The 16,762-nt window shown below is 40.3% G+C and overlaps 2 protein-coding genes and 1 long non-coding RNA gene across 6 annotated transcripts; 2 read left to right on the plus strand and 1 right to left on the minus strand.

Annotated features, from left to right (window-relative positions):
• The first annotated feature begins 349 nt into the window (after nt 1–349).
• wdtc1 (WD and tetratricopeptide repeats 1) lies at nt 350–12,437 on the plus strand. Of its 4 annotated transcripts, none has more exons than XM_066643914.1 (16): nt 350–551; nt 1,357–1,501; nt 2,017–2,100; nt 2,254–2,300; nt 2,381–2,492; nt 3,020–3,207; nt 4,926–5,108; nt 5,481–5,575; nt 5,656–5,771; nt 6,022–6,097; nt 6,203–6,293; nt 6,432–6,605; nt 8,057–8,292; nt 8,491–8,659; nt 9,478–9,670; nt 9,773–12,437. In XM_066643914.1, exons 2-16 carry the CDS (start codon nt 1,436–1,438, stop codon nt 9,968–9,970), a joined length of 2,028 nt encoding a protein of 675 aa, XP_066500011.1. In that variant the 5' UTR covers nt 350–551; nt 1,357–1,435; the 3' UTR covers nt 9,971–12,437. The 4 variants fall into 4 exon arrangements, with proteins under 4 accessions (XP_066500011.1, XP_066500020.1, XP_066500028.1 ...); XM_066643923.1 differs by having other exon boundaries at nt 8,494–8,659; XM_066643931.1 differs by having other exon boundaries at nt 6,435–6,605.
• Nucleotides 12,438–12,632: 195 nt separating this feature from the next.
• Nucleotides 12,633–14,142, minus strand: LOC136706963 (uncharacterized). The gene is made up of 3 exons (XR_010804182.1): nt 14,121–14,142; nt 12,948–13,031; nt 12,633–12,847 (listed from the first exon to the last, which is right to left on the minus strand). It is a non-coding gene; the product is annotated as an uncharacterized lncRNA (long non-coding RNA).
• Nucleotides 13,502–16,414, plus strand: tmem222a (transmembrane protein 222a). The gene is made up of 6 exons (XM_066680739.1): nt 13,502–13,649; nt 14,225–14,309; nt 14,565–14,596; nt 14,708–14,804; nt 14,967–15,097; nt 15,282–16,414. Exons 1-6 carry the CDS (start codon nt 13,522–13,524, stop codon nt 15,400–15,402), a joined length of 594 nt encoding a protein of 197 aa, XP_066536836.1. The 5' UTR covers nt 13,502–13,521; the 3' UTR covers nt 15,403–16,414.
• Nucleotides 16,415–16,762: the final 348 nt, after the last annotated feature.

Raw genomic sequence — 16,762 nt, forward strand, 5'->3', positions numbered from 1 at the left:
TATTTATTATTATTTCAAACAAAAGTAAATAAAACTATAGTGTATTTTCATCTTTTATCTTTTATATTTGACTGGTGCAATAACAATTTCTTGGTATTTTTTTAAATTATATTTACACCGGTTTATATCCAAGTTTGTTTTTACGTTACATCGGTTTTTACATCGGTTCTAATAATAAATCTTTATAGATATTTTTATGGCTTCGTTTGATTTTTTTTCCTAATTATTATATTATAACTATATTTATTGTATTATGCCTTTTACATTTAATTATATATATATGTGTGTGTGTGTGTGTGTTTTAAATTTTATAAAGTCACTTTCTGTAGCATATCTGGCAACCCAATGTGTCAGTTATTGCTGCAGTGTCTTAGTAGTGTTGTGTTCGCCTTAAATGTCTTTATATATCGTTTTCTGACCAAAAACCCCGCTTTATTTGAGTTTAGAAGCTGGGGAGGAGTTTATCGAGTTTTGTGTTTGATAAATTAAGCTTATTTTCGGCCTGGTTTTGAGGAGAATCGTCTCTAATTCTCTGACTGCGGTATTTACAGGTGAGCACTTAAACCCGCAACTATTACACACACTAACACTAACATTAAAGGTTTAAATCCTACCGCAATATATTTATATACATCACATCGTTGAAATTGAACTGACTTTGATACAAATAGATGTTAACACCTGAGCTAACGGTGCGTAGAATTTACTTCAAGACGTTTTGTTTTTATCCGTCCAAATAACGAGCAAAATCAGATTATAAGTTATAATTGTAACATTTCAACAAATACGGTAGTCTGGGAACACATTTAAGCTTTGACGGTAGATACACGGACTGTCACAATTGTATGTTAATAGCTACAATCTGTCACAACAAGCTGAAGCTGGTTTGTTTTTGGAATTGTCCGTTCCACCTTAAACTGAGCAGCGGATGCGTTCTGGCTGCCCAAGTGTATTAGGTTTTGTCATTCTATTTAAGGTGGAATAGAGAGTTCCAAATAAGGCAGCTGCAGAAAATGTAAACAAGAGCTGTTTTTAAAATTAAGGTGGCCGATTTTAGTATATATTGCATATTTTACTATATTGTATATATTGTATATATGCGCACACGCACACACACACATATATATATATATATATATATATATATATATATATATATGTATTTATATTTAAATATGTTTTCCTAAAAATGAAGATAAATTTAAAACACATTTCTGCATATTTTAATAGACTATGAAAGTTGCTGTTCATATTGTGTTTTCTAATATGTTAAATTCAGTAAATAAGTAGAAGTTATGCACCATATTTTCACTGCATTGTCATGTGTCATGCATACATGTTTTGCTCTCTTTAAAGCTTTATTCCTGAAGGAGGGAGGTGAAAAGATGCAAGATATGCTCTGAATCATGTTCTGTCCACCTTAAGGCCATGCTCCATGTTCAGCAGTGAAGCCATGTGTCAGAGGAATATTGCTGGGGATATACTGCACAGACAAATCAGGGTAAACACAAATATACAGAACACAAATTAATGTGGGATATCCCCAAGAATGTAGGGTTCTAGACAGAGGTATTCCTCATCATTTACGTAAAAAGAGAAGATCAGAGTGGCACACACTTCAGTTCCTGTACAGAGACATGCTGGGGGTTCTGAGAAGTTCTGATGTGGTTCTGGAAAGAATTTTCTTTCTAGTTCCAGATTTGATCTGTGTGTGTGTGTGTGTGTGTGTGTGTGTATGTGTGTGTGTGTGTGTGTGTGTGGAATGTGACCCAGTTTAGAAACTGGGATTAAAATGAATATTTAATTAGATACAAGTATCTGAGAAAAAAAAACAAATTCTATTCAAACAAAATTCTATTAACCTCCTTTTAAAGTGAAGAGTGCTTTTCCTTTTCCTTTGAAGTTAATGAATAGTCACGGACACCTTAATACTTCTGTGCACAAGAAATACGAAAGCTGTCAGAATAAACCGGAGCACGTTGAATGTTTTAATGCGTGTGTTGTGTTTTCTTGCAGGAGAACAGAGCTCTTAGCTTTCAGAGAAATTACCATGTGACAGACCCTTTTATTAAGCGCCTCGGCCTGGAGGCGGAGCTACAGGTGAGTGTCATCACACACATCTTCAGAGACCTCAGGGGTCTCCATCCAAATCCCCTTAAAAATAATTTGCCAGGTGATGTACTAGTCTCATGAGGTCATTTCCTGGGTTGTGTACTGGGTCTGAGAACTTTGTAAACCCCCTCTCTGTTTCAGGGCCACTCTGGGTGTGTGAACTGTTTGGAATGGAATGAGAGAGGAGAGTAAGTACTGTGATTAAACACACTGCAGTCTCCGGGTCCCTGCAAACTGCCCTGTTTTCATTTTCTCCTGTTTATTGCAGCCTTCTGGCCTCTGGCTCTGACGACCAGCATGCCATAGTGTGGGACCCTCTCAGACACAAGAAGCTCATTACTATGCACACAGGCCATGCCGCTAACATCTTCTCAGTGAAGGTACAGTCATATCATCCACACTAACCCCTCTGTATAGGGGTTCTTTTATTAGTAAAAGCTGTGACAGTGATTTGCTGGGAGTATAAGGATTCATTCCTTCGCCTGTTAGGTGATCTCTTTAGCAGCAGCAGTGCTTAAGCAGGTCACAGCACTGGGCCAAAAACGCAATCTGATAGTGAGGCAAGGACCAAAACAACAAGAAAATCAATCTGAACTCACTCTGTCGTGGTCCTGTCTGTTGTACAGTGTACTTTGCCGTGAAATACACTCTCCCTGACAGACAGAACAAGTCACAGACGCTGTATGCAGAGTCTTTTTGCTTCTAAATGCTTTATAATCGTCATTTTTAAAGGCACATACCCATGCATGTACATTCCTGAGAAAATGTACAGAAATTAATGAGGGCAAGTAAAACAATATTAAATTTTTGGCGTCTGAAAACTGGCGTTTTTCCAAATATAAACACGCTGAAACTAATTTACCTCTAAGCAGATCTGGGGGTTGATTCGTGTATTCTTATTTCCCAGTTCCTGCCGCACTCTGGAGATCGGATTCTCGTGACCGGAGCAGCCGATACCAAAGTCCACGTCCATGACCTAACGGCCAAGGAGACCATCCACATGTTCTCAGACCACACCAACCGAGTCAAGCGCATTGCCACTGCCCCCATGTGGCCAAACACCTTCTGGAGCGCCGCCGAGGATGGAGTCATCAGGTACAATTTATGTAGTTTGGTATTTGTAAAGGAAGAGACTTTTTAAATTCTACATATTTACTTTGTTTATTATATTGATATATGTTTAATATATATTTATCTTGTTAATTTACATTGTAAATGTATGAAATTTAAAATCAACTTCTGTTAAAACCTATGCACTATACATTTACAAACCTGTCAATTCGTCTTACAACTAAACAGCCTGCGTAGTATTTTTACCTTAATATTATAGCTTCACAGTCATGGTGATGCACCTGTAACAGGGAAAATAGAGCCTCTGTCATTGCTACTCTGGGCTCAGCACTTCAGAAACAGCGCTATGTAACTTGAGGTTGTTTTTGCAGCTTACTTTGTGTATATAGATTAAACAGGGAGTGAAAACAATGTTGTCAACATTTACATACCATTTCAAGCTCTAAATCTGATGGTGTAGAAAGTTTTACTTCGCCTTCATATGGGCCCTTTAAGAAGTCAGTGATGAGATGAAGTTACCTTCAGTCGTGAGAGCACCTTCAGAGAGGTGAGGCTTTTCCTCCAGCTTCATCCATCTCCACAACACTCTCGCCCTTCAGCTCCGTTCTGTGTGTGCGTTTGCGCGCAGCTGTTCCGGCTGCTGCCAGTGTTCCCCTCAGGAGGCACAAACATGCACACGCACACACACACACTTTTGTTTTACTCTATTTATAAGCTTTTTTACAGACAAGTAACTCTAAAATCAATACGACGCCTAAGACGAACCCTTAAACTAAACGTAAACCCTGTAAAATAAACGCAGTGTTTCTGCACTTTTAATTTTTTCAAACAGAAGGGAGGCACTAAATATAGCCATGAACGTCCTCACCTGCACACACTATCATGTTGTCCTTTCACTGAGAGGACATTTGGCCTTCACAGGGAAGGCAAGACATAAGCACACACACGCTGAGGCATGGCCAGTGAGTGATGATGGTCACACTGAAACTCTGCAGGGTTCCAGGTTTCTCACAGAGGAAACCAGACAGACTCTCACTGCTAAACACTTTTAAACGCATGTTGTAAACTCCTTTCATAATTTTATCTTTATTTTTCATGTTGATATTATATGCAGGTATAATAGCATCATGACAATTTTTAATAAGTTGAAATGGAGACAAATGAATCAGCAGTACCACACAGTACCACCGGTTCGATCCCCAGAGCCGGCAGGTCATGACTGAAGTGCCTTTGAGCAAGGCACCTAACTGCCTACTGCTCCCAGGCGCCGGGCACCGTGGCTAGGGCTGCCCACCACTCCGTGCATGTGTCATCACCGCCCCCTAGTGTTTGTGTGTGTAAATGTGTGTTTCACTGCACGGATTGGGCTAAATGCGGGGAACAAATTCCTCTGTGTGCAAGCACAGTGGCCAAAAAAGTGATTCTAATTCTGATTCGAAGATACTGTGGAAAACTACAAAATGTACGGTGCTGATTGTGGAAAAGAATATTGATTGTTTAAAATCGTGTCGATTAAAGAAACACTAGGTAGTATTTTTATCTTGCAGCTTCAAAATGACTGTGATGTTCCACTGACCTGTAATAGGGAGAATATAGCCTCTATCATTGCTACACCAGCTTCAGCACTGCAGAAACTGCACTATGAAACTTGTGGAGGAGGGTAGGAAAACCACCCTGCCATACCTCCAAGAACGGAGAAAGTTTAGAGCATCAGATCATTTATTTTTCACATTTTTCCACAGACAATACGACCTGAGAGAAAGCAGTAAGCGATCAGAAGTATTGATCGATTTGACGGAGTACTGTGGTCAGCTGGTGGAGGCCAAGTGTCTGGCTGTTAATCCGAGAGACAACAACTATTTAGCAGTGGGGGCTAACGGCCCTTTTGTCCGGCTCTACGACATCAGAATGATCCACAACCACAGGTATATTCTGAAGCCATCGCAGTCTCTCCACCTGGTAGAGTCAGGACTGATCAAAGTCAGTGTCAATGTTTTATAAGTTATTGAAGATATTAAAGGAGCAGTCAGTCATTTCCTCCACCAATTATTCTTCACATTATGAAGCAACTTTTATACTGACACCTAGTGTCCTCTGGTATCGGAGATACACATCTTTTAAAATAAAATCCTGTTTTAAACATAGCGGACTCATGTGGGCGACCCACTCTAAGGAGAATAAACAAGTTGATTCAGGAATCACGAAGCAACTTGATCCTTCATCTCATGTAAGGGTATTTCATAGGGAACAGGATAGGGAATCTGAAATCTGAAGCGTGTTGTCCTCCTGATCCACAGGAAGTCTCTGAGTGAGAAGACATCAGCTGGAGTGCACACGTTCTGTGATAAACAGAAGCCCATCCCAGACGGAGCTGGACAGTACTATGTGGCAGGTAGGAGACGGGTGCTGTTCAATATTAACACACATTTCTTCTCACTTAAATGTTGAAAAAACACCATTCCACTCCTGTAGGTCACCTCCCTGTGAAACTGCCAGACTATAATAACAGGCTCAGGGTCCTGGTGGCTACCTATGTCACCTTCAGCCCGGATGGGACGGAGCTGCTGGTGAACATGGGCGGAGAACAGGTGCATCTTCACACAGTTTTATCATTACTGTAATACATTACATCACTGTATACCTTTACACAGTTAATGGTGGATATGGTCAGTGCTTAAAGAGCACTACCACCCCCTTGTTTCACAGATAGAGCTGAACTGGTCTTTTTTTAAACCGCATCTATTTTGAAAAACTGTATGTTAGGTTTGTTATGATTTTAGTTCTCTTATAGGTTTGGAATATGTACTGTACAGAAACGCATTGCTCTATTTCCTGCAGGTTTACCTGTTTGATTTGACATTTAAACAGAGACCGTACACCTTTCTGCTGCCTAAAAAGTGCCATTCTTCATCAGGTACCTTCTTTATACTCACGCCCACAAAAATATGCAGTGTTAAAATGTTAATTCATGTTATAAAAGACGTTTTCTGTTTTTAATACTTAACCAATACGGCTCCAGAGGTTCAGAATGGAAAGACCACTAACGGAATGGCGAACGGAATCCATCTCTCCTCCAGCCGCCTCAAACTGGCCAACAGCAAAGTGTCCAGGTGGGTCTGATTAAATCTGAATTAATCACCATGTTTTCATTTGTACATCTTTCTCTCGTCTCACTTCCTTTTCTCTCTCATTGTGGAAATTGTTTTATTTGAAGCTCTGTTTTCTCCCTCTCTTTCTCTCTTTTTCAGTAGTTCCGCCGATCTTCCACCTTATCTGGAGCGTATTAAACAGCAGGCTAATGATGCATTTGCTCGTCAGCAATGGACTCAGGCAATTCAGCTCTACAGCCTTGGGATTCACGCCGCCGGACAAAATGCCATGCTCTATGGCAACCGAGCTGCAGCATACATGAAGCGCAAGTGGTGTGTCATAAACTGCATTGTAGTTCAAAAAGAAAAATTATTATTAAATATAAATAAACATAGCTCCCTGAAGGTGAATGATTATCAGGGCAAGTTTATTTATAGGGCCCCTTTCATACACAAGGGCAATTCAAAGTACAAACAGTCGAAAGAAACAATAAAAAGCATTTAAATTAAATAGATAAATATTCAATAAAGCATCTTCAAATAAAGGAAGGGTGTTTCAGAGAAATGTACTTTTTCAATTTCGCGCCCAAATTTCCTCACCTTTGTTCTCCTGAAGCCTGGTGGGAAAAAAGTTATTCTTTCCATTAAAAAAAAATTAAGAAATTGTGTCGTACCCATTCTCAATAGATGGAGTATTTGGCTTGAGCCATTTTCTTGTGATTGCTTTTCTAGCGGCTACACTCAGTATTCTAAATAAATACTTTGATTTATTGTTTCTAGATGTTGGATGTTGAAACCCAAAGAAGTTCTTCCCACTTAAAAGTAATCTCTGTCCTGAATATATTCACTACAGTAATCCCTCGTTTTTGGCGGGGGATGCGTTCCAAGACCCACCCGCAAAAAACGATTTTCCACAAAGTAGAGGAAAGATATATATTTTTATGTATTTAACTAGTATTTGGACTTTTAAAACCCTCCCTGTTACTGTTAACAACCGGCCCTTTGCATTAAACAGTCGTTCTATAATGTTTTTCAGCTGGAACTACATGTGATATCCTACCAGTTTCTTTAATAGAGTCATTCCTAAGCTGTGATTTAGCGTCAGTAAATTTCACTCGGATGTGGACGTGAACAATAGAGAGACAAAAAGGGGCAGATGAAAGCATTAATCTATGCACCAATCACATTCGTCGTCTCTCCAATTGCCCCAATCACAGGTCATCTTACAACACACTACGTCAGCAAGAAGTTACTGTGCAGTACAATGCATAGCGTCTGCTGCCAAGAGGATGCACAGGATCTACTACTTTATTCAAATTAATAACGTATAGAATAATAAATGAACTAAAAAGAAGAGGAAAAGGATTTGAAAACGAAATCATAAAGATTAGCGCACTCACAAATTTAGCACTGACAACGGGCTAAAAATAGCAAAAAATATAGAAGAATTTTATGAAATTTTAATGGATTTAATGAAATATTTTGGCTATTCATCTTTCACGGTTTTCCTAGATTTTCCCTCAATACCAGCGAAATAGCGACCATAAGCCCACCTCGAAAACACCCGCAAAGTAGTGAAACCGCGAAGTAGCGAGGGATTACTGTAATTCTGTGTGTGAAGAGTATTTTAAACTGAGCTGCTCCAACAGGAATTGATTTCGGTCTTGATTTGAGTGTCTAATGTCAGGGCTCTTCTTATGTTCTACTCAGCACAATGGCTTTATTGTTATAAATGATTTAGAGCCTTTAGATGTAGTGTTTGAGGAGCTCTGTATTCTCTGCAGGGATGGAGATCACTATGATGCACTGAGGGACTGTCTGAAGGCTCTCTCTCTCAACCCTGCTCATCTGAAAGCTCACTTCCGTCTGGCCCGCTGCTTGTTTGAGCTGAAGTACGTGGCCGAGGCTTTGGAGTGCCTGGACGACTTTAAGGGGAAGTTCCCTGAGCAGGCCCACAGCAGTGCCTGCAACGCTCTGGACAAGGACATTAAAGCGGCTCTGTTCTCCAAAACCGACTCTGGTGAGAACGCAACTTGCCTCTGGCTTCAGAGAGTTCACTCCGCTGTGTTCAATAGTTTGGGATTTTATGATCTTCCTTAAAAAGAACACATAACTCTAGTCATAGTAGTTAAACGTGCTGTTTCAGAGGTGCCAGGTTTTCTTAACTGCTTTGTTTAAAGGTTTTCAGTTTCATGCATTGTGTGTTTCTGTGTCGCAGCAGACGAAAAGAAAGGAAACAGTTCGATTCGCTTTCACAACTTCAGCCGAAAAGAGTCGATCCCAGAGGATGAGATCATCCTGAGGGAGAGGAGCTTTGACTATAAACACCGCTACTGCGGACACTGCAACACCACCACGGACATTAAAGAGGCCAACTTCTTCGGCAGGTGTGTGTGCACTACCATGGAATCTTCATTCATTCATTCATTCATTATCTGTAACCCTTATCCAATTCAGGGTCGCGGTGGGTCCAGAGCCTACCTGGAATCATTGGGCGCAAGGCAGGAACACACCCTGGAGGGGGCGCCAGTCCTTCACAGGGCAACACAGACACACACACACACACACATTAACTCACACACTCACACCTACGGACACTTTTTGAGTCGCCAATCCACCTACCAACGTGTGTTTTTGGACTGTGGGAGGAAACCGGAGCACCCGGAGGAAACCCAGGCGGACACTGGGAGAACACACCACACTCCTCACAGACAGTCACCCGGAGCGGGAATCAAACCCACAACCTCCAGGGGCCCCTGACTGCGACACCTACCTGCTGCGCCACCGTGCCGCTCTTCATTCATTTCAGACTGTGTTTAATCTTAAAAATATATTCCTCGCCCTAGTTTTGTTTTGTTTTGTTTTTTATCACATTGCAAATATCATATTCTAGGCTGGATTATGTCCAAATAAAAAACACTTGTAGAAAAAAGACATAAACTCACTTGGACATCAACATAGACTTACTTTTAAAACAGGTAAAACTCTCACTTATGGTTAGATTTATTGAGGAAGAGGAAACCCACACCGGCAGGAGCTCACGGATGCACATATTGTTGCTGTCAAACTTTTCTCTCGTAAAGTTACTATTTTGGAGATACGTGTTTTTCAGTGACGATATGTTTGGAGGCATATTTATAATGTTATTGTATTACTATGTTACTGTAATGGATAAACTATACTGTGTGTGTGTGTGTGTGTTCAGTAAAGGGCAGTACATTGTGAGTGGTTCTGATGACGGTTCGTTCTTCATCTGGGAGAAAGAGACGACGAACCTGGTGCGGATTCTTCAGGGCGACGAGTCCATAGTGAACTGTCTCCAGCCTCATCCCAGCTACTGCTTCCTCGCCACCAGCGGTATTGACCCTGTGGTCAGACTCTGGAACCCCAGACCTGAGGTTACACAACCCCACACACACACACACACACACTCATGCACCTTCAGGCAAATAACCTGCCACTGATTATATTCCATGTGTTTTATTTGATTTCATTTCCAGACGGAGGGAGATAATGGGCGAGTGGTGGAGGACATGGAGGGCGCGGCGGCAGCAAACCAGCGGCGGATGAACGCAGATCCGTTAGAGGTGATGCTGCTGAACATGGGCTACCGCATCACGGGTCTAAGCAGCCGGGGGCCGGAGACCTCTGACGACGAGGACAGCACCGAAGGACAAGTACAGTGCCGACCGTCTTAGAAACAGTCCACCTTAACAGCCCTGCAGCCCTCAGAATGAGTGAGAGTGTGTATGTCTCTGTGTCTGTGAGGAGGGGAGCACCTCGTATGCCACTGAAGCTGTGTGGTCATTCTGTAGTGGGCCTCAAGACCAAGCTCTCTACAGATTGATCAAACCCCTTAAGTGGACGATAGATATTTTGTTTCTTCAGTAGCCTCCTCCAAAGCCTTGAGTGGATGTTTGTGGCTGCACAGCACCCCCTGGGAGAGGATAGGAGAACAGCAGGATGTGAGGCTAGTTTTGCACCGCCACCTTGAGAAGGATGAGGAGCCTAAAACTCAACCCCTGCCAATCAGGAAAACCACAACACACCCCTCGCATAAAGCAGAGCATCTCAACTGGGAACCCCCCCGCTAATGCAATGCAGTAAATGATGTACCTTCAGAAGCGAAAGCATCTTTAATGTGCGCAGTGTTATGTCTGTGTCAGTTTCAAATGTGACTGTTTACTCCATTTGTTTTTGCACTATTTGAACACATAAAGCCTTGACGTGTTTATGATTTTACATCAAATTACCAAGAGAATTAATCAGATTTCTTATGAAATAAGAATCATTTAACTTGTCAAATTTGCTTAAAAAACGTAAAAATGTCTATAAAATACAGCAAATAATATAATATTCTAACAACAGCCTTATATTGAGAAAATAAGTGGTTTATGTACATTTCAGATGCTTTCATTTGGCCGGGCATTGCTTTGTACAGAGTATTGTCCTCGCAGTATGTTAATGAGAGTTCTCAGTGGAGACATTTGAAGCTAGTGTGAAGCTAAAGCTCAGTCGATGTGAAATATTTCTGACAGGAAAACTCCCAGCTTCTCGGTTCTGCCCCTGGTTTGTTGTTATCCCCATTACTTTTTCCTTGCAGGGTCGGTTTTCTCCTGTTACGTTTATTTTCTTCATTTTGGACTCGCTCTCGCTCTAGAGCGCCCCCTGCATCGCACACTGAGGCCACAAAGCCAAGAGCATCGCTTTTGCTGAGAGAAAAAAAAAGGAAAACACAGCTGAAAATGCGCTACCTTATGATATGACACTGTTGATGAGACTTTTCTGCAGCACTTTGGAATCCATCTCAGAGAAAAGCCAGTGTTGTGTTTCTGAATGTTTCCCAAAACTGAGGCTTTTCTGGGATTTTTTTTTTTTCTTTTTGAGATTGTTTGTTTCCTTTTTGGTGACCTGTGTTTGATGTTCACCTGTTTGGATTGTCAGAGTTCATATGTTTATTTTTTTGGGTGGAAATGAGGGGGGGCACATTATTATCGAAGTTCAGAGATGTATATTATGCAGATTTTTGTCTTTTCATTTACTATGAAACAGTTGCATTTTTAAAAGCAGAAGGCGCTGAAAGTTCTGAAATGAGGACACACCCCTGCTGTCACAGAGTCCCCACACACACAAACAGTGAAAAACTAAAATAAAAAAGGCAAAAATGGAATGGACACATCTTTGTAAAACTGCAGAAATGTAGGCAAAGAGAGAAAAGGTCAGCGACACCATATTTATCTTTAATTATCTCCTCCAGGCTCCACCCCTAGTTACTGTTGCTAGGTTGGACAAGCTTTAGAGAAAACTGGTGAAATGCCTTTGTATCTAATAAGATCTATGGATCATGACTATTTTAGAGTCGGTTTCTGATTTTATTTTTGAGTCTGTCAGATGTGTGTCTCTTTGCTGGTACAAAAAAAATACCTCCACTTGATCAGACTCAACTATAAAAACTATCTCATGTATTAAATATAATTTCAAATGATTTCTATAGGTTTAATAGATCATCTCATTAGTTTGACTGAGTTGGGACTGAATTGGTTTTTTCCAGTTTTCTGAAAAGGTTGTCTAGCTTGGCACCAGCAGCCACGGGGCAGTTTATTAGCAGATGGAGCCTTGAGATATTCGTTCACCAAGTCCTAAGAGACTAATCCAGTGGTGCGCCACTGCTGTCCTGAAGGACCAGGGTTCAGCAAAGTTTTGTGATACCTCTGTTAAAAAAAACACCCACAAAACATGGCAGTTATCACCAAACTATACAGAAACACAAGCCCTTCAGGACCTCTGGACTGACCCCAGGCTATTGTTGTTATTGTGGTGTTACTCAAGCACCACCTTAAGCACCTTCAGCCCCTTCCAGAAGAGCAGGATACAGCCTACATCATGTAATAGGAACACTCTTCAGGATCAAAGTTTTTAAACTAGACAGTGATTTGAAGCTGCCTTTATCATGAACGCTTCGCTAAAGCTAGGCTTTTACAACTCCGACTCAGTCCGGAGGGAAGCGCAGGACTTCAGGACTGTGATCTTTAACACTAGGCTGCCGTTCATATTTATTTGGGTGAAGCTATCCTTGTTTCTCATTGTTTTTTTTTTTTTGTTGTTTTTTTTGAGAATACAATAAGTTTGCTACATAAAGATTTAAAAAAAATAAATGAGGATTAAAACCAAGACACTGTGCTTATTTTTATTTTTTTTTCTCTCGTTCTGAAATAAATACCATTATATTATTGTGGGACTGCTAATTCTAACAACGGTTTTCTGGGACTCTTGATTATGGATGGCTGTGGCATCACTGTGTATCACTCTTCTGACATCAGGGTCAATGCTTAGGCAGTTAAACCACCCCATAAACTCCATCTCTGTGGGCAGCAAACAATGGCCTGACCCATAAGAAAATACTGAAAATCCAGCAGTACTTCTTTACAGGTCAGGCCCCAATCTGTGAAGCAGACGAGCAGTTAGCTTCCTGTGAGTCGTTCCTCAGTGTCAGAGATGTGCTGAATTGTAGTTTTAAAGGCTGCAGTGATTTATGGGCATTCTGCACAGAGAGAGAGAGAGAGAGGAGCAGCCACCTGCTCCACACTTTCACTAATGACCCACCCTCAGCTCCTCTGAGATTGAGATTGTGAGTGTGACCCACATGACCGTCCATACAGGGGAAAAAAATGTCACCTTCTTAATGGGTTTAGGAATATCCTCCACACACTGAGCCACGGGGCCACTGTCCTGCACCTGCTTCTTGCTGAAGAAAACACACTAACAAAAGAAAAGGCATTTTACGACAAATTATTACCACAAAAAAAGATTTTTGCATCCCAAGGGATGGGTTTAAAATCATTCCCCTCTGTTTACTGGAATGAGCTGATATATATGGTGCCATGCATTGTCAAAACACAAAAGTATTCGAGAAAACAAGTTGAGAGCACAAAAATCACCATCATTCAACAAACCAAAGACAAGTAAATGATGTAGCATGCACTGGAATTGCATGGTGTAGTTATTACAATACAGTAAACACGTTATCATGCTACTTCATTTATACTAAGACATGCTAAGAGATGCTAAGACATTTATACAATACACGACAAACCAGACCAAATCATGCTATTTTTACTGCTCTTTAAGAATACATGTTGACATCGTACCGTAATTTGTATCACAATATCGGTATCGATTAAATATCTTCACACTGCCCCCAAGTCTCGCCTTGCGCATGCGCAGTCCAATTGTGCGTCACTCTACTGTGATGGCGGATGTGTCCACGGTGGACAACATGAAGAATTACCAGAATTTTCAGGGAACTTTCGATAAAATCGACCGAGAACAAAGTCGATATCCATACTGTATCGTCTGGACACCAATCCCAGGTCTAACGTGAGTAGTCTAACCGTTAAATCGAGCTCTAAATATTATGCTGGGTTTAACGCCGTGTTAAACCGGTTGACAACATTCAGAGTCAAAACAAACATGCATTTCACGATTCATCTTAACCATATCTGCTTAACAACACCACAGATGAGTCCTTACGTCGTTTGTAGCTAAATAATTTCACGAATAAATCAATAAGATGCAGTTTTTAGCTTCTTAATCCAGCTTGGAATTTTGGAATTTGCCGTTCCACCTTAAATGGAGAAGCAGTTACCTTCTGGCTGTCAATGCGCTTGAATGCACTGCTGCAACATTTAAGGTGGAACGGAGAATTAAAAAAAAAAAGTTTTAATATGATTACCTCTATGAAGACATATATATGCTAGTATTGTTTACTAACTTATAAACTGTTCATATATTTAGTGTTTAGTAGATAGTGTAAGTTACTATTTAGTTTACTGTTTAATTGTTTTGTACCTTTTATAAACAGGAAGCGTCCCCACAGCTGTTACTATGTGTTTATGGTTTAATCTAGTGACATTACGTTATTTTTGTAACTACTGAACTGTTGTTTTTTGCAGGTGGTTTCTTCCATTTATTGGTCACATGGGGATATGCACCTCCTCAGGAGTGATAAGAGATTTTGCCGGGCCTTATTTTGTGTCTGTAGGTATTATAAAATGTGTCTTGTTTTTTATTTATCTATTTATTTATTTAATTATTACTTTTTCCATGACATGTTTTTGAAGATGCGCTAAGTTAAGACAGGTTTTGTCTCTAGTAGTCTAAATTAAACATGTCCTTTTTGTATGAACAATTTCTTTTTATTTGCTAAATGTAATAAGAGTTGAACTAAGTATGTCATGTGACCAGTTTTGGTTACTTTGCATTCCACATCTCCATGTTTTGTTTTGTGTACAGGAGGATAACATGGCTTTTGGAAAACCAACAAAGTATGTAAAAACATTAACTCTTTATATATAAGCCACATTTGTGATATATATTTACTTTTTAATATGAAACAAGCTCGTTAGATTAAAACATATGTCTTTGCGATGTTAAAGGTACTGGAAGCTGGATAAAAATAAAGTGTACTCCGGGGGCTCCAGCACCTGGGATACAGCTGTGCATGACGCTTCAGAAGAGTATAAACAAAGAATGGTGAAATAAACTATACTTTGTTCTGAATGCATCTCCTGTAGTTGATTTATTCTGCTTAGGCCTTGCTCATATGTCACATATTCGCTGTTTATTAAGATAAAACATAAACATCTTTGAAGCAAAACCTGCGCTCTGATAACTGACCTGTCTCTCTCTCGTCAGCATAACCTGTGCTGTGACAACTGTCACTCTCACGTTGCCATGGCGCTGAATTTGATGCGATATGATAACAGCACGTCATGGAACATGGTGAATCTCTGCCTCCTGTCCTTCATTTACAGCAAACACGTCAGGTCAGTCCAGACTTTCAGCTTCATTTTACAGACTGAGAACTGTGGAAATGGGTGTGGTGGTGTGGGGTAGCTCTAGCGTAACAATGCTAATGTGTACATTTTGTTTATTTCATTTTAAATACATATGAATTGTAGTAGAGCTATATAAACGTTACTCTCTCTCTCTCTCTGTCTGTGTTTTCAGCTTCGTGGGGTTCCTGAAGACGTGGCTGCCCTTTCTCATGATCTGTGGAGTCATCGTCACTGTTACGTTGGCTTTTAAACTCCAGTCAACAACAATGGACACAATGAACCACAGTGGATAGGACAGTGGGTTGTTGGGGGGTGGCGCTCCAGACTCACAGCACTGCAGATAAAAAGAGGCAATAGATAGAAGAAGAGTCTCAGCATTAAGTATGCCTCTGTTTACCATCACGTTTCACTGGAGTGACCCACTGCCTGTTTGGACAAAAACCGACCTCACCGAGAGACCGAACTGTCACAGGAAACGGCTCTCAACACGACGACCATCAGACTACAGTCATACCTTAACGAACAGCATCAGCATCATAGTCTTCAGTTTACTTTTTGCGTTGGAAATCTGTGCAGATAGTTGCTTTAGTCATGAAAAATATGAAACTGAAATCAAAATTCAAACAAAAAAGAAAGCCAACAATAAATAAACAGACAAAATGCACCTGAGCTTTATGATAAAACTGTTAAAAATCCACATTACTTGGTAAAATAGTAACATTCTGGCACACAAGCTACTTAGTTTTCTGTTCCGTCGGACAATAACGCGTGGCACAATACGGTGCCAGAATGTAACCGTTTTATTTTTTAAGGTGGAATGGAAAACTTGGCTAAAAAGATGGCATATATAAGACAAACGAATATATAGAAAAACACTGAAAATATCTGCTTTACCACCAACATTTAAAGTTACTTATGGAAGGTGGAGCTAGATGAGGTCATCAAGCAATTCAGCTGAACTCTGGGAAACATTTAAACTGTCACTATCTCTGACGTCATTCTTGTTTCTGTAATGTTATTTACACAATAAGTATAAAGTATCTTCTGTTTAATGCATATTTTTTAAGATGTTTATTTACATGTTGTAGGAACAAGGGCTGCTTTTCCTTTTGATCTCATGTTTTTCCATGATCTTTATTTTGTGCAAATATTTGTTGAATTTAAATATGTTTACCCTCCAAATGTACTGCTTATTTTTTATGCCACGTGTGAGTGCTATGTTCATCACAGGGTTATGTTCAAATGGATTTATTTTACTGCAGTTATGCAGTGTATTGTGGATATAATAAAATATACTGTTTTTAACAGTGGGTCAATTGGTCGCTGCCACAGAGCTCCAGGAGCGTAGTGTGTTCTCCCTGTCTCTCTGGTTTCCTCTCGTAGGCCAAACACACATGTTGGTAGGTGGATTGGTATTCAAAGGTGTGAGTGTGTGATGCCCCTCTGTGGCCCTCAACAGGGTTAAGCAGTTACAGATATTGAATGAATACGTTAAATTGTCTGCAATGCCTACAATTCCATTTTTATGTTGTTACAGTTATAAATCTGATACAGCGTTCACATTTTTGAGATTAATTCTTTTTAAACACCATGGATGTTTGAGCAGTTAGTGTTTCCGAGTACTGCTTTGGGCTAAGTACTGCCCAAATCATC

Source organism: Hoplias malabaricus, chromosome 1, assembly GCF_029633855.1.
Source record: "Hoplias malabaricus isolate fHopMal1 chromosome 1, fHopMal1.hap1, whole genome shotgun sequence".
In the NCBI taxonomy this organism is placed as follows: domain Eukaryota; kingdom Metazoa; phylum Chordata; class Actinopteri; order Characiformes; family Erythrinidae; genus Hoplias; species Hoplias malabaricus.